Below are 24,825 nucleotides of genomic sequence, written 5' to 3' on the forward strand. Positions count from 1 at the left end.
ATCCGCGGCGAATCCTGTTTAACTAACAGACAAGGCTCTGGCGACCCCAAACTCCTCATGGAACTTGGGGGTGGGGAGGGAGAGATGGCCTGAAGGTTTATTGTGGCCATATAAATAGTTCCCGAGATGGTCGGGCTAGCACCTTAATGGTGCTGTGTTACCGGAGCGTACCGGATCTGTATCCGGCAAAGGACCATCACATCGATAACACTCCTTAAAACCTACGAGGAGCAACCTTATCGCTACAACAACAACAACAAGTGGCCCATGAGCTGGTCTCGGGATGAGAGGTTTCCTCGGAACCCTCCATTTCGAACCATTTTACTATCAAGTTAGTTATCGGAGAGGTCTCATTAGAAGGACCGCCCAAGAGAAACCCCTGGAGCATAAACTGAAACACGTTCTGGTATTTTGTTGACGAAAATCTTGCTACAATAGATAGAAGAAACACGCACAAGTTGTATGAAGCTGGATCACAAAGTTGACAGCTTTTCGATCGCATCCTGTTGTTGTAGCAGTGCATCCTCAGATGCTACGGCAGAAGCGACTCGATAGGCAAGGCCGACACACACAGACTGGAACCTCGCCTAAGACCTTTTTAATAACGGCGCTATTAGGTGGGCCATAAGGTCATTCGAGCGCTACATATCTCTGGGAGTGGATGGCAAATGTACAGCCTTTCTGCAGCAGGGCGATGGATTGATCTCACACCCAAATAAGATTATGAGGTACAGCCTCCCACGGGCCCATATCGCGAAGGTGTGTCAACCTCACCCATCCGTGGCGAATCCTGTTTCATTAACAGCCGAGGCTCTGGCGACCCGAACTCATGGATCTATGGGGTGAGAGGGCGTAATGGCCTAGAATGTTGTTGTTGTAGCAGTGCTTCGCTCCACCTAACAGCTGCGACCGATGTTGTTGTTGTTGTTGTTGTAGCGATAAGGTTACTCCCCGAAGGCTTTGGGGAGTGGTATCGATGTGATGGTCCCTTGCCGGATACAAATCCGGTACGCTCCATTAAGGTGCTGGCCCGACCATCTCGGGAACGATTTATGTGGCCACATTAAACCTTCAGGCCATCCCCAACCCCAAGTTCCATAAGGAGCTTAGGGTCGCCAGAGCCTCGTCTGTAAGTGAAACAGGATTCGCCGCGGATAGGTGAGGTTGACAATTGGGTTTGGAGAAGCTATATATTGCGCTGGCAACCTGCAGGGTTGCGCTACACAGCCCCTTGAATCTGGTATTTTAGTCGCCTCTTACGACAGGCATACCTACCGCGGGTATATTCTGACCCCCTAACCCACTGGGGTAGCTCCGACCGATCACAAATTGTCATCAATATCCTCTAACGGGAGTCCAAGGAAACTTGCTGTTTCAACAGGGGTGGACCATAATGAAAGGGGTTTTAGAGGCGTTGGTTCCACATTACAATTAAAGAGATAGTTGGTGTCATGTGGGGACACATTGCAAACGGGGCATACATTTTGTATGTCGGGGTTGATTCTGGATAGGTAAGAGTTTAACCTGTTACAGTATCCAGAACGAAGTTGACCAAGAGTGACACGCGTTTCCCTGGGGAGTATGCGTTCCTCTTCCGCAAGTTTTGGGTACTTTTCTTTGAGTACTGGATTCACCGGGCAATTCCCGGCAGGTCCGACGCCTGTTTGTGGACTTCACCAAGGACCTGCTTGTGTTTTTTTGCTTCATACGGCTGGGTTCTCAGATGCCGTATTTCCTCAAAATGCTTTCGCAGATGACTCCTAAGCCCCTAGGCGGTGTTGGCTCATCAATCAGATGTCTGTTGGGATGCCCAGGTTTCTGGGTATTCAACAGGAACCGTTTGGTTAGCATATCATTTCTCTCCCTGATAGTGAGTATTCTCTCCTCATTATGTAGATGGTGTTCTGGGGACATAAGAAGATAGCCCGTGGCGATTCTGAGAGAAGTATTTTGGCAGGCCTGTAGCTTCTTCCAGTAGGTAATTTTTAGTCTTGGCGACCATATGGGTGACGCGTAGCACGTAATCGGCTGCTTTGTATGTAGTAATGAGCGTTTCTTTATCTTTTCCCCAAGTACTGCCAGCAAGGGATTTGAGGATTTTATTACGGCTCTGGATTTTCGGAGCAATTGCAGCTGCGTGCTCACCAAAGTGTAGATCCTGATCAAACGTCACACCCAAGATTTTGGGGTGTAGGACTGTTGGTAGCGTTGGGCCATCGACGTGGATGTTCAAAATGCTCGATATTTGGGACATCCACGTTGTAAATAAGGTCGCGGAAGATTTAGTCGATGATAATGCCAGGTTTCGCGAGGCGAAAAAACTGGAGAGATCAGGGAGGTAACCGTTTATTCTATTGCAGAGCTCATCGATCTGTGGGCCTGGGCCTGTGGCCATTATTGTGCAGTCATCGGCGTAGGAAACGATAGTGACTCCTTCTGGTGGTGAAGGTAGCTTAGATATGTAGAAATTAAACAAAAGTGGGGATAGGACACCACCCTGCGGCACCCCTTGTTTAATTCTTCTTGGTTTTGATGTTTCGTTTATAAATTGCACCGATGCCTGCCGACCACCCAGATAATTTGCGGTCCACCTTTTAAGACATGGGGGAAGGGTAGACCCTTCCAGGTCTTGCAGTAACGAGCCATGGTTGACCGTATCAAAAGCTTTTGATAGGTCTACCGCTACGAGTACTGTTCTATGGTGGGGCCTTTTATTTAAACCGCAATTTATATGGGTGCTGATGGCATTTAGCGCGGTGGTGGTGCTATGGAGTTTTCTGAAGCAATGCTGATGACAGGCTAGCTGCAAATTTGCTTGGAATTAGGGGAGCAAAATAGCTTCAAGCGTCTTTGCTACTGGAGATAGGAGAGATATCGGAAGATACGACCCTCCTATGTTAGCTAGTTTCCCAGGCTTTAGTAGCGGGACCACCTTGGCCATTTTCCATTTTTCGGGTATGACAAAGGTGAAAAGAGACAGGTTGAAGACATGTGCTAAATATTTGAAACCCTCCTTCCCTAGGCTTTTAAGCATCGGCATGGCTATGCCGTCTGGGCCCACTGCTTTGGATGGTTTAGCGTGACAAATGGCATCCTCAACCTCTTTGGCGGTGATGGTAATTGGTGACGCGCTGAATTTATGTTTATGTGCGTGTCTGTTGGCCCTCCGTCTATCTTTGTCGACCGTAGAATGCATTATATATTGTTGGCAGAAAGAGCTCGCGCTTTTTTTCGCATCCGACAGCACTTTATCGCCAAAGGCGATGGATTGTGCTTGGACGGATTCAATAGGGACTTTACGGTGGACCAAAGTTTACCCACACCGGTAAAGAGGTTAAAACCTCATAGGTGCTCCTCCCATTTCGCCCGCTTGTGTTTATCCACAAGCAATCTGATGCGTTGGTTTATATCCCTTATTTGGGGGTCGCCGGGATCGAGCTGTCTTATAAGGTCACGATCTCTCGCAAAATTTGCGGCCTCCGCCGGAAAGTGGGGCCGAATTTCGGGAATTCTTCCGACGGGAATGAAACGTGCCGAGGCGGATTCAATGATCTTGCGAAAGGCACGCTCCCCTTGGCGGGCATCAGTCGGGATAGGGAGGGCAGCAAAGAGTTTGTCTGTAAAAGATTTGTATTCGTGACTCAGTTTACGAAGGTCGCATGTGGTCATAACAAATCATTCCCGAGATGGTCGGTCTTGGTACACTTCTTGGCATCTGTATCGGGCAAAGGACCATCAACTCGATAACACTTCCCAATGCCTTCGGGGAGTGTCCTTATCGCTACAACAACAACAAGCGATGGTGTGGGGAAAAGCTAAAGTTATCTTTATACCTAATGGGGCTTAAAAGGACTACTTAAGTCCGAAGTCCTATAGCCGACAAGCCTCACGTCCTATGCTCTGAAGGCAATGGAGCAGATCATAGACCACGAGATCAGATCAAACACTTTCAACGAAACACCGCTACATCCAGGTTATCCTGCATATACGACAGGTCAACAGATACCGTAATATCAGCTGACAACAGAAGCGCAAACTGCGATCGAATAAGGAGAGGCGGTGGTATGCGCATTTTTGCCCATAGAGAGCCTTTGAGCCCACGATAGTATAAATCGGGAGCTTGAGGGAAGAGAGGTCCAACGGCCAATTCGAATGTGCATAACCGCTTTAGAGATGACATAGTGTGTCCTGTCACTCCTGCTGTGAAGCCCTGCAGTGAATGAACTCGTACAGAAGCTATCAGAGAATGGAATCCGCTGTCAGGGGTACGCGGACGATATCATCATTATTTTAAATGGTAGATTCGATAGCACCCTTTAAGACATAATGCGAAGAGCATTGAGCTTGACAAAATAATGGTGCACAAACGTAGGGCTAAGTATCAGACATAAGAAGACGGCCTTCTACCGTTAACCAGGCTAATCAAGGCAAATCGTAATAAATTGAGTACGTCCGATTATAAGCTACTGTGGAGAAAGCCCTCCGCAACGTCATATCAACGGCTACAAGAGCGATAATGGAGTGCAGATGCATGGAGGCAGGAGGAGGCATACCTCAGGGAACAACAGTGGCGCGAGGGTTCAGGTCTGCGGTAGGCAAAGGAGGATACAACACAAAGCGTTATAAAGCCATGATTAACCTTCAAAAAATTAGCTTAGAACTTTAATAGGCATACTCACAGGTCACATGCACAAACTAGGTAGATCGCCTAATAGCCGCTGTTGGTTTCGTGACAGAGAGGATGAGTCTGCAGAACATATCCTTCTCAATGCGGCGTAAGCCGAGCACCGTTCTGGAGTTCTCCTTGTACTCTGTTTGGACGAAGTGCTGTAAAGAGAATGAGGGCACAATAGATCTATAGGTCGCAGTGTATATCCTATCAACAATCTACATAGCTATCGGATAAGATAGAAACTAAGTGGCATCCTACAGCAAGTTATGTAAATGAGATTTGTATATTGCTGAGTTTCAATTATTTGCATTTTTTGCTAATTAATTAAGGGTCTGGCAAACTTGCTATAAAACACCTAATCTAACCAACCTTATGGAAATCAATGTAATTGGTCGATAGTTGCCATCATCCGGTGACAATCCTGAGCCAGATAAATAAATTTGCATGTAAATGCAACGATGTAAATGCAACGATTTGAGCCAGATAGAAGTCTGGTTCAATTTGTGAGCCAGATAATTTGTTAATTACTTCTTTTTAGTTGGGCAACGCTGCCTTTAATAAACCTACTTTTTCAAAAATAGATGTCACTGCTTAGCCTTTCGCCGTATAAGTTAAATGAAAAACAGCGGCGGCATCTGCCTATCACATTTCACGTGTGCGAAAATTTCACGACATCTGCTTCTCAAGTCTCTCAATGACCCAGAGCATTCCTGTGAGAATTGATCGTGCGCCGGAGCTGTAAAACTCACTGGAAGACGGCAAGTATCATACCATAACGCCGTAGCCATAATCATACCATAGTGTCACCCAATTGGGGTTTCGCCATATCCACAATCTATAAATATTTGAGTTGGTGAATTTATTAACTTTTTGAATATCTTATATTTTCTTTTGGATACATCTTGACTAAGTGGAAAATTGTGCAATTTGTTATTAATTGTTTGCATTTTCTACTTTTCTATGAAATGTATCACATTTTTTAGGTTAAAGCACGACGAACCGATGCCTATAGATATGGCTAAGTAAAAATATGTTTATAGCTGGAGACATTGGTGCTTTATCGGTAACCGTATCGGTAACCTTTTAACAGCTGATTCGACCAACCTTATGAGAATCAATGCAATCGATTATTGGTGCCGCTAAAGTCGTAACCGTATCGTAGCCAACCAATTGGGTTTTGGTCTACCGTCGTAACGATAAACAGCTGATTACGTTAGGGATACGGATACAGCGATACGACATACGGCACCAATGACTCCAGCTTATAGTGCCAATTAAACTTCCTTAAGCCGGAGTCATTGGTGCCGTATGTCGTATCGCTGTAACGGTATCCCTAACGTAATCAGCAGTTTATCGTTACGACGGTAAACCAAAACGCAATTGGTTGGCTACGATACGGTTACGACCTTAGCGGCACCAATAATCGATTGCATTGATTCTCATAAGGTTGGTCGAATCAGCTGTTATAAGGTTACCGATACGGTTGCCGATAAAGCACCAATGTCTCCAGCTTAAACCCTAACGTTATAGTCGTAACCATTGTGGTGTTGCGTGGAATTCACCTCACTTCGAATGCGCTTAACGTTACAAATATACATACACGCCAACGTTCTTATTTGACTGACCCAGATAACCACTATGAGTTCTTTCGCATTTGCCAAACCGCCCAATATATCAATTCGTCATACCAACCAGCTTATGTGCGGATCTTATTGACAATATGTAGGTAAATACAATAATATGCTGACAAACAATTATTCATTATGAAATCATGTACTTTGTAGTATGTAAGCATTAATGTAAGTGTGTATATGTAGGTTAAGAACTTTTGTATAAATAGAAATGGATTTCTTTAATAAACAAGAATCGCTTTTGTTCGCTCAACCGTAAAGGAATTCTTTGTTTTATTTAACATTTTTACACCATTTCCAATGTGATGGTGCCTTAACCTAAAAATCGTGAAAATTTCATAAAAATGAAGAAAACGCAAAAAATTACAAACATATACCACAAAAAATAAGTCTCTTAGTCATAACGTATTCAAAACAATGAATAAAATCTACAAAAAGTTATTAAATTCACCAACTCAAACATTTTTAGGTTATGGATATGGCGAGAAACCAAAAACCAATTGGTTGGATATGGTTATGGCGCTAGCGTAATGGTATGGCACCATTAATCGATTACGTTGATTTCCATAAGGTTGGTTCGATCAGCTGTTTTATCTGGTTATCGTCTTATGGTTATAAATATAATCAGACCAATTCTAAATATTCTCTCGGAATTTTGTTCTCGCGGATTTTTTTATTCCCGTGGAAAAATTCGTCCAATTCTTTTTTCCTAGGGAGAAGAATAATTAGGGAATAGGAATTTCGAATTTTCGAAGTCAGCTGTTTTGTCAATTGAAATTTCGTTGCGCATTTCTTATTTTGTTTCAAAAATTGTAACGTTTAATTATTGTTGCCAATTTGTTTGAAATTAAGAAATAAGGTATAAACAATGAACATTATTGCATTTCATGTGGTATTCACATCAACAGACGAGCATAAGAAGAAGACCGGCGGGATAACACAAATCCGCCGGAGTTGCCTGCATTCATTCTGCAAATCAATTTTCTGGAGGCCAAGTCGAGTTGAGTTCCCCTTTCGCCATATGCCAAAATCTATTTAAGCCTTCTTAAAAAATCCTTGCCCAATTTCTGGATGGCTTCAAATATGCAAAGATCTCTTCCGTTGCTTATGATATACTTTTCGACTTAAAATAAAGAATATTGTGGTTGTTGTTGTTCTATTAACAGTGAGAATATTGTGGTACAATGTAAATACACATTTTAGCACAAATTTGAACAAATAAGTGTTTTTTCTTAAAATAACCAATTTCCTTTAACTATTTTGATGCATTCCCTTTAATTTAACTAGTGAAAAAACTCCTTTGAAATGGCAGAGAAATCTCCCTCTCCCTCACATTCATAATACCTACTTTTCTCCCATAACCAGTTCCGCTTTTTCGAACATTGTTCAGAATAGGAGGAAAGGGAGAAGTGAAAAAACTCACAAGGAATTTTTATTTAGAATACGAGGAATGGGAGAAGGGAAAAAACCCGCACGGAATTTTCGTTTAGAATTCGGCTGAATATAAGATATATATATTAGGGCGGGTCGATTTAAAAATCGCTCATTGCTCTGTGAAAATCATATTCTAGGGATCAAAACAAGAAACTTTGCCGAAGGAACCATACCTCTAAAACGAATTCTGATGTCCCCCCCTTTGGGTCGAACTTTTGGGTAGGGGCAATTTCAATTCTACATGCTGTGTCTTGTGGTGGCTTAAAAAACAACACAAGCAATTTTACGATCTGCAATTGTGTCACAGTGATACCTTCATTTTTTAAAACGGTTGAATAAAAAACCCACACAACTATGTTTACGACATGCAAATGCATCACAGTGATGCCTTGGTTTTAAAAGGGGGTTGTAAAAACGCTAATTTCTAATAATTTTTTTAAATTTCTTTTCTATTACTAAGTTAAATTCATTTTGCATTTACATATGTTCTGACTAAATAAATTTCTAAAGAGAAAAATAAACTCCAAAAAGAAAAAAAACATAGGCATTTCAAAGTGGGAAAAGTTATTACATCTTGTGGAATTTTTTTTTTTTTGGTTTGAAACCACCAAGGTCATATTCCGGTCTTGTCTTTTCGCGTGAGCGGTCGTGTGGTGTCATCCTCGGCTCAACGTCAATTTTCGGGCTTTTTTGTGTTGAGTGGAAAATTAAAATAGGCCTCAAGGTTGGATTCGGTGCATCCCTCGGGCGTTTTGGCGGAGTTAGGAGATGCGATACCTCCCCGACCTGGAGTTAGGGTGGTGTTCTTGCACTCTTAACAGGAATCAAAAATTTGTGAAAGTTTTAATAACTGGCGTGGTGCCATAAAAAACCAACTCGCTTTATATATAACGCATCAAAACGGGACATAAAAAAACATGGCGACAATGAAAAAAACATGGCGACAAGCCACATTGATACAACACATTCACATACATAAAGGAAATACTCGAAATAAGATTTAAATACTGGCGTGGTGCCAATTAAAAAAACCAAATTAATTTTATACACATAACAAAACACGACGAGATGCTGCTGTACACGGTGCTGGCTTCTATGGTATGTATTACCTCTTTAAAAGCAGCTGTCATCAATATAAAGAAGCATAGATGAGTAAAGAAACACTGCAATTGGACAGGCAGTGCAAGTTGACGAAAGCACACAATTTGAGGGATAACCTGGTGTTTTATAAGCTTAATGCTTTACCCTTTAAATTCTAGAAGTAAAAAAAAATACCAAGGTACGGCGAGATTCCGAATTAGCGCAAATAATGTCACATTCGGTATCAGTTCAGCAACTCAACGCTGCGTGGCGTTAAATACGGCTTATAAAAATTCTCGTTCTCGTTGCTTCGTCTGCTACGTTAAGCGCTGTAGGAACCCATCGCCATTGATCTGATGTTGTCGTACTTAAAATCTCAGCTATGCGGAATGCGACAAACTGTTTATACGTTCTGCTAGTTGAACGAATCCACAATATGACAGTTTTTGAATCGCTCCAAAATGTTGTACTATTGATGCGAAAGTCATGACAGTGGACCAATGATTCTTTTAGGCGACACCCCAAAACTGCGGCTTGTAGCTCTAAACGTGGTATTGTCATACCCTTGAGTGGTGTGCATCTTGCTTTGGCCGAAACCAGCGTAACATCGACCTCGTTCCCTCGTTTTATTCGGAGATATCCGACGGCGGCGTATGCCGAGGAACTTGCATTCACAAAAATATGTAATTGAATATCATCAGCAACAGACAATAATGCAGAATAACAGCGTGGCACCGTGAAATTCTTCACCGACTGAAAATTTTCCCACCACGTCTTCCATTGATGTGCCAAGTCTTGAAGTACTACCTCATCCCACTCGATTTCTAGTCGCCATAATGACTGAACTAACAGCTTCAAAAATATGGTGATGTTTGCCAGAAGTCCGAATGGGTCATAAATTGACATAGATATGCCTAACAATTCTCGCTTTGTTGGCGTTCGCGTGCCATTCAGAACATCCCGGGCGATTTTGTAAAACTGAAATTGAAATTCAAGAGCATCATTAGTGGTATTCCAATACATACAAAGCACCTTTTCAGTTTTTGTATTGCGATCCATTTTGCCGAGTTCCGAGTTACTATCTAAATTTTCCCCATTTAATTTGTATTGAACCTCTTTATTGTCACATATAAAATTGCGTAATTTAAAACCCGCGGTGGCATTTATTTTAATGGCTTCTTTTGTGATTTTTAGAGCTTCTTCGGCGCTATCAAAGCTTATGACCAGATCGTCAACGTATGTGTTAGCTATGACAGCATGGCTACCACCTGGCATGGCGGTCTCAAATTTAGCGGCATTGACGTTCTTTATATATTCGGCGTAGCAAGGTGAACAAATAGCTCCAAATATCATCGACGACATTACATAGGTAGAGATTGGTTCGTTTGACTTACCATCTCGCCACAAAAAACGTTGAGAATCTTGATCTTTATCAATTATTCGTACCTGAGAGAACATCTCTTGTATATCTCCGGCTACTGCAACAATACCTTGACGAAATTTATGGATGATCGCTATAAGCGGTTGCGCTTGTTCCGGGCCCTTCAGTAGTGCGGAGTTTAACGATGTAGAACTTGTAACGGCGGCTGCGTTAAAGACAATACGCAGTTTTCCCGGTTTCGGCGGATTAACAACACCAAAATGAGGGAGATACCATGTTTTGGGATTTTCAATAGCGGCTTCATCTTGTGTCAGCTTTCTAGCATACCCCTTTTCTATATATTTGGCGATTTCCTTTTTATAATTTTCAGCATAAACGGCATCCTGCATTCTACACTCAGTACTCAATAAGCGCTGCTTCGCCATTGCATAACTCGACGGGAGGTCGACAAAATCTTGTCTCCAAAGCAATCCTACTTCATACCTCTGGCCGATGTTTTTTGTGGTTTCTAATAGGATTTTCCTAGCTCCTTGATTTTCATCCGATTCCAATACGATTTTGGTACTCCGGACTCCAAAGCTCTCATTTGAAAAATACTCCTCCATTAAATTGTTTAATTGTTTATATGATTCCGACTTACGTATATGAAGCACCCTGGGCATGTCAACGCTTTCTTCTTGGTGTGGTCCGTATACCACCCAACCCAACTTAGTTTCCGCTGCTACTGGTTGATCATGTCCGGCTTCGACGACTTTGTTGGACAAACACAAATGACAATTGTCCAAACCCAACAGTAAGACTGGTTCGACATCTTCGTAGTTCTCTATAGGCAAAGATTTTAAATGATTAAACTTACTTTTTTCAAATGATTGCTTTGGCAAATGGAGACCCTTTATCGTATGGACGTTTTTCAATGAGTATGTATGGCGACTATTTACTTCTCCTATTTCAAGAGACACTTTCCTGGAGCTTTCTGTTGTCTGGCTGTCACCGTACCATTGAAGAGTAAGAGGCATGACACGACCTCGTAGACCTAACTGTGTTGCGACGCCTTCTTCCAAAAGCGACACTGATGACCCTTCATAGAACATCGCGTAGACAGAAATTTTTCCTCGAGGACCTGACAATGTAACTGGGACAACTTCAAAAAGACTGGTTACCTGGTCCTTTCGACAATTCAAAATTATTTCCCGGTCGGACGACGACGTAGAGGATGATCCTATATCCTATAACCTTTTACCAGGCATCCAAAACAAAGGCGATGTTGTTTAACCAATGACCACTTGTTGACAAGTTCGAGCGACTGAAATCTTCGGCATTCTGGCAAAGTGTGAGCTTCGCTGCATGAAGGACATGCCAGTTGCTCGTGGTTGCTATGAAGAACTCTGCGAGCCGACCCTCCCTTTGGACCGGTATGGCGATTAGTTTGTGCATTATATCGCGGCTGTGGTAAGGTTTGTTGGCTAGAACGCAGGGCACTGTTACTAACCCCGGGCATAGTCGCAACTACTTTTGCCAAATCGCTCAGCCAATTTGAAAATACGTCAACAGTGGGGAAACGGGAAACATTAGCGGCATACTTCATTCAAATTGTTTGGATGAAGGAAGCTTAGAAACCAATTGTTCCAGCAACATGAGATTCATAGGATGGTGCTCACATTTGACTGACTTGAAAAACGCTGAAATATTGGCGACGCGATTCGAAAATTGTCATATCTGCTCAAGGTGGCTATCGTTAATGGCAGGAAACTGCTGCACTTTCTGCAATTGGCAGCGTATCAGCAAGTCCTGGCGTCCAAAGTTAAATTCAAGTTCCTTCATAACTTTTGGAACGTCATCAGGGTATATAAGCATTGACGTTACTGACCACTTTGCATTACCTTGAAGTGCTTTCTGCAGTCGTATTAAATTCTGCCGGTTGTTGTAGGAGAACTGGGCTGTGCTGTCGCTGAAGTTCGCTAAAAATAGAGGCCAATCCTCTGGATTGCCATCGAAGGTAGGTAGTGGGTGTAATTTTACGGCGGAACTCTCTACCAGCCACATTGGATTTGATGACAACGATGCTTGTAACTCCGCTGGTGGTATTGTTATTTGTGAAAAATTGGTATATGTACCCGCAGTTGGAACGACATTACTAGCCTCTGCCTCGATCCGCTGTCGAAGCTGCTGAACCTCTATTTGACTACGACTCGTTTCGTTTCGAAGTTCTTCTACAAAGTCTCGAAGCGATGCAATGCTTTCAACCAAAGATGCCAGCGTTTCGTTTGCACCACGCGACGGTGTGTATGCTGCGGTGCACTCACCTATGTTCACTGCCGTAGTTTCTCCATCGGAACCGGTGTCGCTATCGTTCGCTTGACCGGAAGTAGTTCTTACTTTCTGACGAGTGTTCATATTAAAAGCCAATTAAAAAACAATGAAGATTTCTGAGGAAACAGTGCCGAACAGTTGCCTAAACCTTTATATGTTAGCCTATATTTATACTGCCGACTGCCTTGACACCCTACACCTGTAACGCTGAAAAAACTCCTAGTACAAAACGAACAATTTATTTAATGTAAATGGAATAACAATGGATTAATGGCGAAATTCCAACAGGCTTTGATCAAATTTACTTGCTTTGTAACTTAAGACTTTATGACACTGACCAATTTGCACAGATTACCACCAAATAAACGAACGTTGACTATGATCACTTGACGGAGAACAATCACGTTGACTTGACGGAGATTTGCACAAATTATAAACGATTACGTTGACTATGACTTGACGGAGATTTGCACAAATTATAAACGATGACTTGACGGAGATTTACACAAATTATAAAACGATTACGTTGACTATGGCCACACCAAATAGACGATGACGTTGACTTTGACCACTTGACGGAGATTTGCCCAGATTACCACCAAATAAACGAACGTTGACTATGGCTTGACCAAATAAACGATGACGTTGACTTTGACCACTTGATGGAGATTTGCACAGATTACCACCAAATAAACAAACGTTGACTATGATCACTTGACGGAGAACAATTACGTTGACACCAAATGAATGATGGCGTTGACTTTGACCACTTGACGGAGATTTCCACAAATTATAAAGCGATTACGTTGACTATGGCCACACCAAATAAACGATGACGTTGACTATGACCACTTTACGGATATTTTCACAAATTATAAACGATGACGTTGACTATGACTTGACGGAGAACAATTACGTTGACTTGACGGAGATTTGCCCAGATTACCACCAAATAAACGAATGTTGACTATGATCACTTGACGGAGAACAATCACGTTGACATCAAATAAACGATGACGTTGACTATGACTTGACGGAGAACAATTACGTTGACACCAAATAAACGATAGCGTTGACTTTGACCACTTGACGGAGATTTGCACAAATTATAAAACGATTACGTTGACTATGGCCACACCAAATAAACGATGACGTTGACTATGACCACTTTACGAATATTTGCACAAATTATAAACGATGACGTTGACTATGACTTGACGAAGATTTGCACAAATTATAAACGATTACGTTGACTATGACTTGACGGAGCATTGCACAAATTATAAACGATTACGTTGACTATGATCACTTGACGGAGAACAATTACGTTGACACCAAATAAACGATGGCGTTGACTTTGACCACTTGACGGAGATTTGCACAAATTATAAAACGATTACGTTGACTATGGCCACACCAAATAGACGATGACGTTGACTTTGACCATTTGACGGAGAAGAATTATGTTGAATTCACAGAGATTTGCCCAGATTACCACCAAATAAACGAACGTTGACTATGATCACTTGAAGGAGATCTTGCACAGATTACCACCAAATAAAGGAACGTTGACTATGGCCTGACGGAGAACTCCAGACACCAAATAAACGATGACGTTGACTCCAAATAACGATTACGTTGACACCAAATTAAACGGAGAACTCCACACCAAATAGACGATGACTCCAAATAACGATTACGTTCACGCCAAATTAAACGGAGAACTCCATAATTTAAGATTTAGGCCAGTCCCAATTATGATAACAAGGCACAGTTCACGTTCACAAGTAATTTGTTGCATTAATTTATTTTACCGTGACGATTTGATCGAGTACAAGGGCAATTTTTTTAAACTTTTATGTCGGCGACGATGAATAAAAGGCGAAAGGTTTTTGATATGTATTTAAATTACATTTAATTAAACACGATAAAATTTAAAATAAAATACAACAAACTTAAAGGTAAACTAATTTGACATGACGCGTTAAAAAAATTGCTGCCCTTGCTGGCCACTCGATTCGTCTTCTTTTCGATAACTGTCCTCCTGTTCAATTTGGTCCCTGTATAAATACAAATGTGTGCACAATGAAAGAACCGCAAAATCATACGATTATGCCGCTATGCATTGAAATTGCAGTACTGTTCAAAACAATAAACAACATTAGCATGTTTTTGTTATTGTATGGTTTTCTATGTTGGAATGTGCACCGTAACTTGTATTAAAAAAGTAAATAACTGAGCGAACCCAGCAGACAATTAGATCAGCTCAGTAGCCCAGTAATATATTTTAATTTGCGTTGTTTGCTAAATTTATTATGAAATGACAGTATTCATACAAAAAATGTGCTCCAATTAACATTGCGATGTCCTAGGAGAGGAGTAGGTGATCCCACTCTCGCTTTGTTTGTGAGTATTCCATAGAGTACATACGTGACAGTACTTTCCAAAGTACTTTCACTGTAGTACTTCATGGAGCACCCACAGAGGATCATATGCCAAAGTACTAAGGAGGAATTGTGTCGGAAAGAATTATCGGAGTGAATTTAATTTAAAATGAAGGTAAATGAAGAGGGGCAATACAACTTTTATATTTTTTACTACGAATATTCTTATGTTATTTAGCATTTGCGTGAATAAAGAAACTAATATTTCTCTATACTATAGTATGTATACATAAAACCAGTGCGCGGTTGCATTTTATCAGAGTTGGCATAGTAAAATTTTATCATCAGTTATTTGTATGCAATATTTTACTTTCGGCAACTCTGTTCGATCATCATCGTGTCGTGATCACGGTCGTTAAAAAAAGGGCAATGATCGGCTGATGGTGGTCCGCAAACGATTTGAAAAGGAGTATTGTTAGAGTACTCCAACATGAAGAAAATGGAACACGTAATCCAACAATTTTTGTAGGGTACCTGATGGAAATCAATGTAATCGAGTTAGCGTTATGGTATGGCACCATTAATCGATTACATTGATTTCCATAAGGTAGGTTCGATCAGCTGTTTTATCTGGTCATGGCTTTATGGTTATAAGTCACCATTAATTCGCCCTTAAAGCTGCAGACATTGGTGCTTTATCGGTCACTGTGAATGATGACTAAGTGTGATATCTTATCTGTCAACTGCCTGACAGTATGTTCAATATGGCTACTTTTTTAGCGTTTTGACAGGGTGTTCAATATGGCGGCGCCTATCTTCAGCGGGTGATAGAAAGAGATACAGAATGAGACAGCGATAGTCAATTACAAATCAGGTGATCAAATCACTTTAGAATTTTGAGGTCTATGCAGAAGATATCACACTTAGTTATCATTCACAATGGTATCGGTAACCTTATAACAGCTGAAGCGGGAGTCATTGGTGCCGTATATCGTATCACTGTTGCGACGGTAAACGAAAAACCAATTGGTTGGCTACGATACGGTTACGACGTTAGTGGCACCAATAATCGATTGCATTGATTCCCATAAGGTTGGTCGAATCAACTGTTATAAGGTTACCGATACGGTTACCGATAAAGCACCAATGTCTGCAGCTTGATTCGACCAACCTTATGGGAATCAATGCAATCGATTATTGGTGCCGCTAAAGCGCCAAATACACGACACGAACATTTCCGCGAACATTCCCGTTATGTCATGTTTCTGCGACCTTTTCTGTTGTTGTTGTTGTTGTTGTTGTTGTAGCGATTAGGTTACTCCCCGAAGGTTTTGGGGAGTGTTATCGATGTGATGGTCCTTTGTCGGATACAGATCCGATACGCTCCGGTAACAGCACCATCAAGGTGCTGGCCCGACCATCTCGGGAACGATTTATATGGCCACATTAAACCTTCAGGCCATCCCTCCCTCCCCACCCCCAAGTTCCATGAGGAGCTTGGGGTCGCCAGAGCCTCGTCTGTTAGTGAAACGGGATTCGCCGCTCGAAGGTGAGGTTGACAATTGGGTTGGAGAAGCTATATATTGCGCTACACAACCCCTTGAATCCCCGACCTTTTCTGTCGTGTATGGTGGTGTTTGCCAGTTCGCGCAAATGTTCGCCAAAAATCAAAATTTTTTAATTTTTGGCGAACATTTGTGCGAACTGTTCGTGCGTGTATGGCAAAATAGCTCATAATCGTAGTAATTTCTGAACGGAACAGACGTGCGCGGAAAAGTAAAATGGACAATAAAAAATTTCTGAGTGAATTTATTGAATCGTCTCTCTTTTTTTACGCTTAATTGCCACAGCGAGCAATATTGCTGCAGCACAATTGTTGTCCGTATTCATCGCTGTCTGAAAGAGAACTAATGTTCGGCCAAAAGTTCGTATGGTGTATGGCCAAAGCTGCGAACAAGATTGCGGAATGTTCGCGGAAATGTTCGTGTCGTGTATTTGGCTCTTAACCAAAAACCAATTGGTTGGCTACGATACGGTTACGACCTTAAGCGCCAAATACACGACACGAACATTTACGCGAACATTCCGCAGTCTTGTTCGCTGCTTTGGCCATACACCATACGAACTTTTGGCCGAACATTAGTTCTCTTTCAGACAGCGATGAATACGGACAACAATTGTGCTGCAGCAATATTGCTCGCTGTGGCAATTAAGCGTAAAAAAAAGAGATAATCTTTGCTTTTTAGTTGCCACAATGATGGCAAAGATTTATACATTTCAATAAATTCACTCCGAAATTTTTTATTGTCCATTTTACTTTTCCGCGCACGTCTGTTCCGTTCAGAAATTACTACGATTATGAGCTATTTCGCCATACACGCACGAACAGTTCGCGCAAATGTTCGCCAAAAATTAAAATATTTTGATTTTTGGCGAACATTTGCGCGAACTGGCAAACACCACCATACACGGCAGAAAAGGTCGCAGAAAAATGACATAACGGGAATATTCGCGGAAATGTTCGTGTCGTGTATTTTGCGCTTTACCGTCGTAACGATAAACAGCTAATTACGTTAGGGATACGACTACAGCGATACGACAAACGGCACCAATGACTCCGCTTTAAACATAGTGCAGGTACATAGTACTTGTACTATGGCTTTAAAGGTTGCTAACAAATAAGCGGAAGTTTTAGTGGATTTAAATATGGCCGATGATATAAAGTGGGAAACTTGTCGTCTCTGTGCAAAAGCTGATGCACAGTACGTCCCTATTTTTGCAGAAGAAAGCCGCGAGGAGTTAATGAGTGGTGTTAATTCAAAATGCTACAAAGATTTGTCAAATCCTATTTTGGAGTTCTTGAGGATTTATGTAAATGTTCTAGACTTTTACCAAATTTAATAAATGTTCATAGAATTAAACCAATCATATATTTTTCTTAGATTAAGGAGGGCGATAAACTTCCACAAATTATTTGTAGAGAATGTTGTGATTTTATAATATCGCTTATCAAGTTCAGTGAGCGTGCAAATAAAGTACAACAAATGTATGATGATCTACGAAACTCCATAAACAAATCAACAACAAATTTACAAAAGTTACTCGGAAACTATGGCATAAAATCACATGAAGATAAATCATTGCTACAACAACAACGGGATAAATCACTGCTACAACAACAACAACAAGATAAATCAAAGTTGCCACAAAGTGGCATGGGATTAACTGTTGATGAATTATTTGTTACCGATCTTGTAGACAACACAATAACTATGCAAATTAAAACCGAAGGAAAAGATGAATTTATTTCAACAACTGAACAGATAGAGGAGACAACATCAACAATTCCCAGCAGGACAACAAGACGAAGAACATTTAAGTACAAAGAAACGGAAATTCATGATCCCATCGGCCCAGAAGACCAAGACTTTGGCACGTCAACAGAACATGATTTCAGTAGTGGTAGTGAAGATAATTGGAAGGATGAAAGTTTGTCAAAAATAAAAGTACAAACCAAAGCAAAGAGGAAAAGTATATTTAATAGCAAATCAAAATCCATGGAAGTGTCCGTAGATGCATCAAATGAATATTGCTGCAAAATTTGTTCAGAGCATTTTAAGCGTCGCAGCAACTATACCGTGCATATGAAAAAGAAGCATGGAGTATTTAATTGTTCACATTGCTCAAAAGAATTTATATCCGAATTAGACGTAGTGCAACATAAGCAAGAACAACATCGCCAAGTATGGACTTGTTTATATTGTGAAGAAGCTTTCGAAAAAAAAAGGTTGCGATCAGAGCATATGTTAATGGAACATGAAATCAAGGGAAATAACCAATGGGTTTGTGACGTATCTGGCGACACGTTCCTTCAAATGAAGCAACTAAATCAACATGTGCTTACACACACTAACAACGAATCATTATACGCATGTAAAATATGCGGAAAAACATTCAAATGGAAATATACACTCAAGGTATTACAAATTTCTTTAAAAACATGGGCTCAAAATATCTGCTCCACTAACAATGCGGGCATGCTAACAAAACTTCGCTTAGTTGACAGTTGTTCAAAATTTATTGTTTTTGCATGTCCTATTTCAAGATCTCTGAACGATTGTTTGACATGGAGGTAAGTAAGGGCTGAGCTGGACACTATGGTAACAGCTCACTACTTAGGCCACCAATGGGCCTATTATATACCCTATACGGTCTCAAAGAGGACCCCTACCCTGCCTAAAGCGGGTCAAACCACTTTGTGGAATTTACATATTTTGATAGAGCCTTGACTTCATAGCTAGAGACCTCAGCAAGTTCATGCAGAAAAGGTTTACCAAGGATGGCCAACCTACGCCTACTAAGCGCTGCACAATGACAGAGAAGGTGCTGGACACTCTCCTCCTTTTCTGTACATCTGCAGCTGCGACAACAGTCGAAGGTCGTTGCCCCCATTCTAGCACCATGCGTGCCTATTAAACAATGCCCTGTTAGAACCCTTATCAGGAGCGATAGAATTGATTTGTTTAAAATCAGAGGTGCTCCTGTGCGCCCCATGTCATATGAGGGTCAGATTAGCCTGGATGTCTCACACGATGATTTGGCTGATCATAGTCCAATTCTTATACTGCTTGTGTTCACACGAAGCCTGAAAGTGGCCATGGGTATACCTACCGAATCATTTTCCGGAAGGATATGATCGGTGGTGCCTCTTCTGGCCAGCTCGTCTGCTCTGCAGTTGCCTTCAACATCCCTGTGCCCAGGTACCCATATAAGTCTGATACTGAAGTGCTGAGCCATCTCGTTAAGAGATCTGCGGCATTCAGTGACCAACTTTGCGTTGTCGACGAATGAGTCCAGGGCCTTTAATGCGGTCTGGCTGTCTGAGAAAATAAACACCCGTTTACCATCCTTAGGCATAGACCCGAGATGATTCACAGCCCTGTATATTGCCAGCATTTCCGCTTGGTAAACACTACAGTGATCTGGTAGGCGAAAAGAGACCTCTAGACCCAGATCCGGTGAAAAGAGGCCTGCTCCCGCCTTCCCGTCAAGCTTAGAAGCATCCGTGAGTATGTTGATGGCACTCGGTACCGTATGTTGTCTGGTATTCCAGTCTTGAGAGGTAAGTAAAATAGGCAAGATATTAGTGGCACATATGGGTTAGCAACTTCAGCGAAGTCATTACTAGTGACACACCGTGTTTCTATAAATGTGATCCAAGCAACTTGGGGGAAAAAAGTGAGCTGAGCGTATATGGTATTTACCGTTGTGGCAATATCATTTATGGAAGAATATTCCAAGATGACCTAAACGAAGATAAGTATAAAGCGCAGCGAATAAACGCCCAATGGCTTCACAGGTTTTGTCAATATATACGATGATGAAGAAAGTATTTCTAACGACTCCCGTGCTTGGTAGCAAGAGAGGATGAAGGCCTCTACCGCTACTAAAGCCTGGGAAACCAGCTAACATAGGAGAGTCATATCGCCCGATATCTCTGCTATCGCCAGTAGCCAAGACGCTTGAAGCCATTTTGCTCCCCTACTTCAAAACAAATTTGCATCTAGCCTGTCATCAGCATAGCTTCAGAAAACTCCATACCACCACCACCGCGCTAAATACTATTAGCACCCAGATAAATTACGGTTTAAATCAAAACCCAAAAGCTTTTGATAGGGTCAACCATGGCTCGCTACTGCAAGACCTGGAAAGGGTCTACCCTTCCCCCATGTCTTAAAAGGTGGACGGAAAATTATCTGGGTGGTAGGCATCGGTGCAGTTTAGAAACGAAACATCAAAGCCAAGAAGAATTAAACAAGGGGTTGTTGTTGTAGCGATAAGGTTACTCCCCGAAGGCTTTGGGGAGTGTTATCAATGTGATGGTCCTTTTCCGGATACAGATCTGGTACGCTCCGGTAACACAGCACCATTAAGGTGCTGGCCCGACCATATCGGGAAAGATTTATGTGGCCACATTAAACCTTCAGGCCATCCCTCCCTCTCCACCCCCAAGTTCCATGAGGAGCTTCGTATCGCCAGAGCCTCGTCGGTTAGTGAAACAGGATTCGCCGCGGTTAGGTGAGGTTGACAATTGGGTTTGGAGAAGCTATATATTGCGCTGGCAACCTGAAGGGTTGCGCTACACAACCCCTTGAATCTGGTATTTTAGTCGCCTCTTACGACAGGCATACCTACCGCGGGTATATTCAGACCCCCTAACCACAAGGGGTGCCACAGGGTGGTGTCCTATACCCACTTTTGTTACTATCATTTGCTACGCCGATGACTACACAATAATGGCCATAGGCCCAGGCCCACAGATCGATGAGCTTTGCAACAGAATAAACGGCTACCTCCCTGATCTCTCCAGTTTTTCCGCCTCGCGAAACCTGGCATTATCATCGACTAAATCCTCCGCGACCTTATTTACAACATGGACGTCCCAAATGTCGACCATTTTGAACATCCACGTCAATGGCACTACGTTACCGACTGTCCTACACCCCAAAATCTTGGGTGTGACGTTTGATCAGGACCTACATTTTGGTGAGCATGCAGCCGCAATTGTACCAGAGCCATAATAAAATCCTCAAATCCCTTGCTGGCAGTACTTGGGGAAAAGACAAAGAAACGCCCATTACCGCATACAAAGCAATTGGCCAGCCGATTGCATGCTACGCGTCCCCTATATGGTTGCCAAGCCTAAAAACTACTCACTGGAAGAAGCTACAAGCCTGCCAAAATACTGCTCTCAGAACCGCCACGGGATGTCTCCTTATGTCCCCAGAACACCATCTACATAATAAGGCTAGAATACTCCCCATCAGGAAAGAGAAATAGGATGCTAACCAAACAGTTCCTGCTGAATACCCAGAAACCTGGGCATCCCAACAGGCATCGGATTGATGAGCCAACACCGCCCAGGGGCTTAAGGAGTCATCTCCATAAGCATTATGAGGAAATACGGCACCTGAGGACTCAGCCGTATGAAGCCAAAAAACACAAGCAGTTCCTTGGACAACTCCACAAACAGGCGTCGGACCTTTATGCCGGGAATTGCCCGGTGAATCCAGTACTCAAAGAACAGTACCCAAAACTTGCGGAAGAGGAACGCATACTCCCCTGGGAAGCGCGAGTCACTCTAGCTCAACTTCCTTCTGGATACTGTAACAGGCTAAACTCTTACCAATCCAGAATCAATCCCGACATACAAAATGTATGCCCCGCTTGCAATGTGTCCCCACACGACACCAACCATCTCTTTAATTGTAATGTGGAACCAACGCCTCTAATACCCCTTTCATTATGGTCCACCCCTGTTGAAACTCCCGTTGGAGGATATTGATGACAATTTGTGGTGATCGGTCGCACCTATTGGGTGAGGCGAAGCACTGCTACAACAACAACAACAACTTCTACTGCGTTTGGAGAAACAGCTGTAGGAACACGTGCTCTATTTCAGCGCTCCCAATTATGATGGCAATGGGAGATATCAGACATTCCTGAAATAATGATTGCTGCACTTTAATCTGAGTTTGCTAAATTTAAAGGAAAATACTTTTTACTCCATAACAACTGCGTTGAAATCAGAGATTATGTCTCGAGTAGATGAATAATTTGAATGCATTTCTGGTCGACTAAGCGAACTTTCTTAGATCCCCGCGGACTGGAAAAAATATGACTATAAAAGGCACATAAAAATAGATTCTAATGGTTTTCGAACAATAGAGTTATTCGATACTCGAGAGAAAGCACTTTTAAAACCAAACTTTAAAATAAATTTAATAATAAACGTAAGACTTAAATTTTTCAAGGGACACATGGAAATACATGGAGACAAATTTGTTTGCACTGAATGTGGCAAACAGCTAAGTTCTCGTAAATTGCTTAAAAATCATATGCTGGTACATTCCGATGCGATGAGACATAAATGTGATGTATGCGGTCGAGGGTTTAAACGCGCCAAAACACTTAAATATCACTTGATCGCACATACTGGCCTAAAACCATATTCATGTGATTTTTGTGGCAAAACATTTTCTACCGGTTCGAGTTGTCGTTTTCATAAGAAGACTATGCATCCAAACGAACTAGCAGAACTAGAGGCATCTGGGGCAAAAGCATATACAAAGAACGTACCGAGTATGAGTGAATTAAGAGAGGTGTAAGTATAATATTAATAGTATCATCATGACCAACTTACTTTCAGCTAATTTTTCACACATATTTTGCGGTCTATTCTTTTTAAGCGCGCGCACCGGCACAAACTTAAGACCGTTGATGTCTAAACAAAACGGGTATGCACCTAAATCGTAAAACAACAGCTAGAAATACGCCCTAACATGTAAATTCTTAAGTCAATGAGTTAGGATATAACGGTTGATGACCATCTATTAATTTTAAGTTTTATATATGTTCATGCGATTTTCTATATATGTACATACGTTTATTCGATTTCCTGATTTCACATCATTCATTTTTAGTGATAGGAAGAAGTTTGAAGTCTATCGAAGAAAGAAGTTTGTTTGAAGTGTTTAGATTGGTATGTTTAATAAAAAATATTCATGATTTTAATAAAAACTGATTTTATGCTATTGTTTTTGTTGTTGTAGCCATAATGACACTCCCCGAGGGTTTTGTGTGTGCTATCTAATCTAATCTAATATATCTAATATCTAATATATATTATAAATGGGAAAGTTTGGATGTTAAGATGTTTGGATGTTTGGATGTTTGTCCAGACGTTTGTCTTTGTGACTCAATAACGCAAGAACGGCTGGACCGATTTGGATGAAATTTTGCACACATATAGCCAATAATCTAGAAGGATCTACTAGCTATATATTTTTCCAAAGGGGCGTGGTCCGCGCCCCCTAGGAACAGTTATAATTTAATTATTATATTTTTTCGTCTTTGCGACTGAATCACGCCAGAATGGCTACACGGATTTTGGTGAAATTTGGGACACAGACAGTAGTCTACTAGCGAAATTTTTTTCGAACATGGAAAGAGGGGTGGGGGTCCCACGACCCCTTCGAGATATTATTTTTCATAATTTTTACACATTATAACTTTACGTATACTGGCCTTCACCAATATCACAGACTCAAGGGGTCAAATAAGTCGAGGGCTTACAAAGTAAGCAGTGACAACCTCCGGCCGCCCCCTTTATCTCCCCCTCTGGTGTAAAATCCATAAATTGTTATAACTCAATCTAAATTTTCTCCTAAATCAATAGTTTTTGGTATCTGGTACATACAGAACGAGATCTAGAAAATATTGGAGGAACGATCAGTGGTCCTCTCCTCTACTCCTGCCATCCGCCCTCCATCAATTGTTTTTATTAGCACGCATTTATTAGCTTTACCTGTATGTTTCTATCTAACTTTTTATTCGCTCCAATGCGCCTGCTGCCTTATTAACATGGTTTTATAATTAGCTTCACCTTATTTGTAATCCCGTAAGGGTCATATCGAGACCCTTCCGGGATCATTTCTGGATGGTTTTCGGGATCGGTCCGGGATTACGCCGGGGTAATTTCGGGACTTTTTCGGGACTATTTCGGGATCATTTTGGGACCCTTCCGGGATCATTTCTGTATAGTTTACGGGATCCGTCCGGGATCCCGTCGGGGTTATTTTGGAACATTTTCGGGACTATTCCGGAATCATTTCGGGACTATTTCGCGATCATTTGGGGACCCTTCCGGCATCATTTCTGGATGGTTTTCGGGATCCGTGCGGGATCTCGTCGGGGTCATATGGGGACTTTTTCGGGATCATTTGGGGGCTCTTCCGGCAACATTTCTGGATGGTTTTCGGGATCCGTCCGGGATATCGTCGGGGTCATTTGGGGACTTTTTCGGTATCATTTGGGGGCTCTTCCGGCATCATTTCTCGATGGTTTTCGGGATCCGTCCGGGATCTCGTCGGG

General features: G+C 41.9%; 1 protein-coding gene across 2 annotated transcripts in view; it reads left to right on the top strand.

Annotated features, from left to right (window-relative positions):
- Window positions 1-23,476, top strand: part of LOC137239558 (zinc finger protein OZF-like) — a 197,454-nt gene extending 173,978 nt beyond the window's left edge. The window contains exons 1-4 of one of the 2 annotated variants that reach the window (XM_067764988.1): window positions 17,489-17,763; window positions 17,835-18,869; window positions 22,707-23,056; window positions 23,142-23,476. In XM_067764988.1, coding sequence (XP_067621089.1) covers window positions 17,599-17,763; window positions 17,835-18,869; window positions 22,707-23,056; window positions 23,142-23,208 — 1,617 coding nt within the window. In that variant the 5' untranslated portion in view covers window positions 17,489-17,598 and the 3' untranslated portion in view covers window positions 23,209-23,476. Of the gene's footprint in view, window positions 1-17,488; window positions 17,764-17,834; window positions 18,870-22,706; window positions 23,057-23,141 lie in introns of those variants that run through there. The other variant, XM_067764989.1, reaches the window with a different exon arrangement.
- The last annotated feature ends 1,349 nt before the right edge of the window (window positions 23,477-24,825 follow it).

The sequence above is a fragment of the Eurosta solidaginis genome, chromosome 2 (genome assembly GCF_040869045.1).
Source record: "Eurosta solidaginis isolate ZX-2024a chromosome 2, ASM4086904v1, whole genome shotgun sequence".
NCBI classification, from domain to species: domain Eukaryota; kingdom Metazoa; phylum Arthropoda; class Insecta; order Diptera; family Tephritidae; genus Eurosta; species Eurosta solidaginis.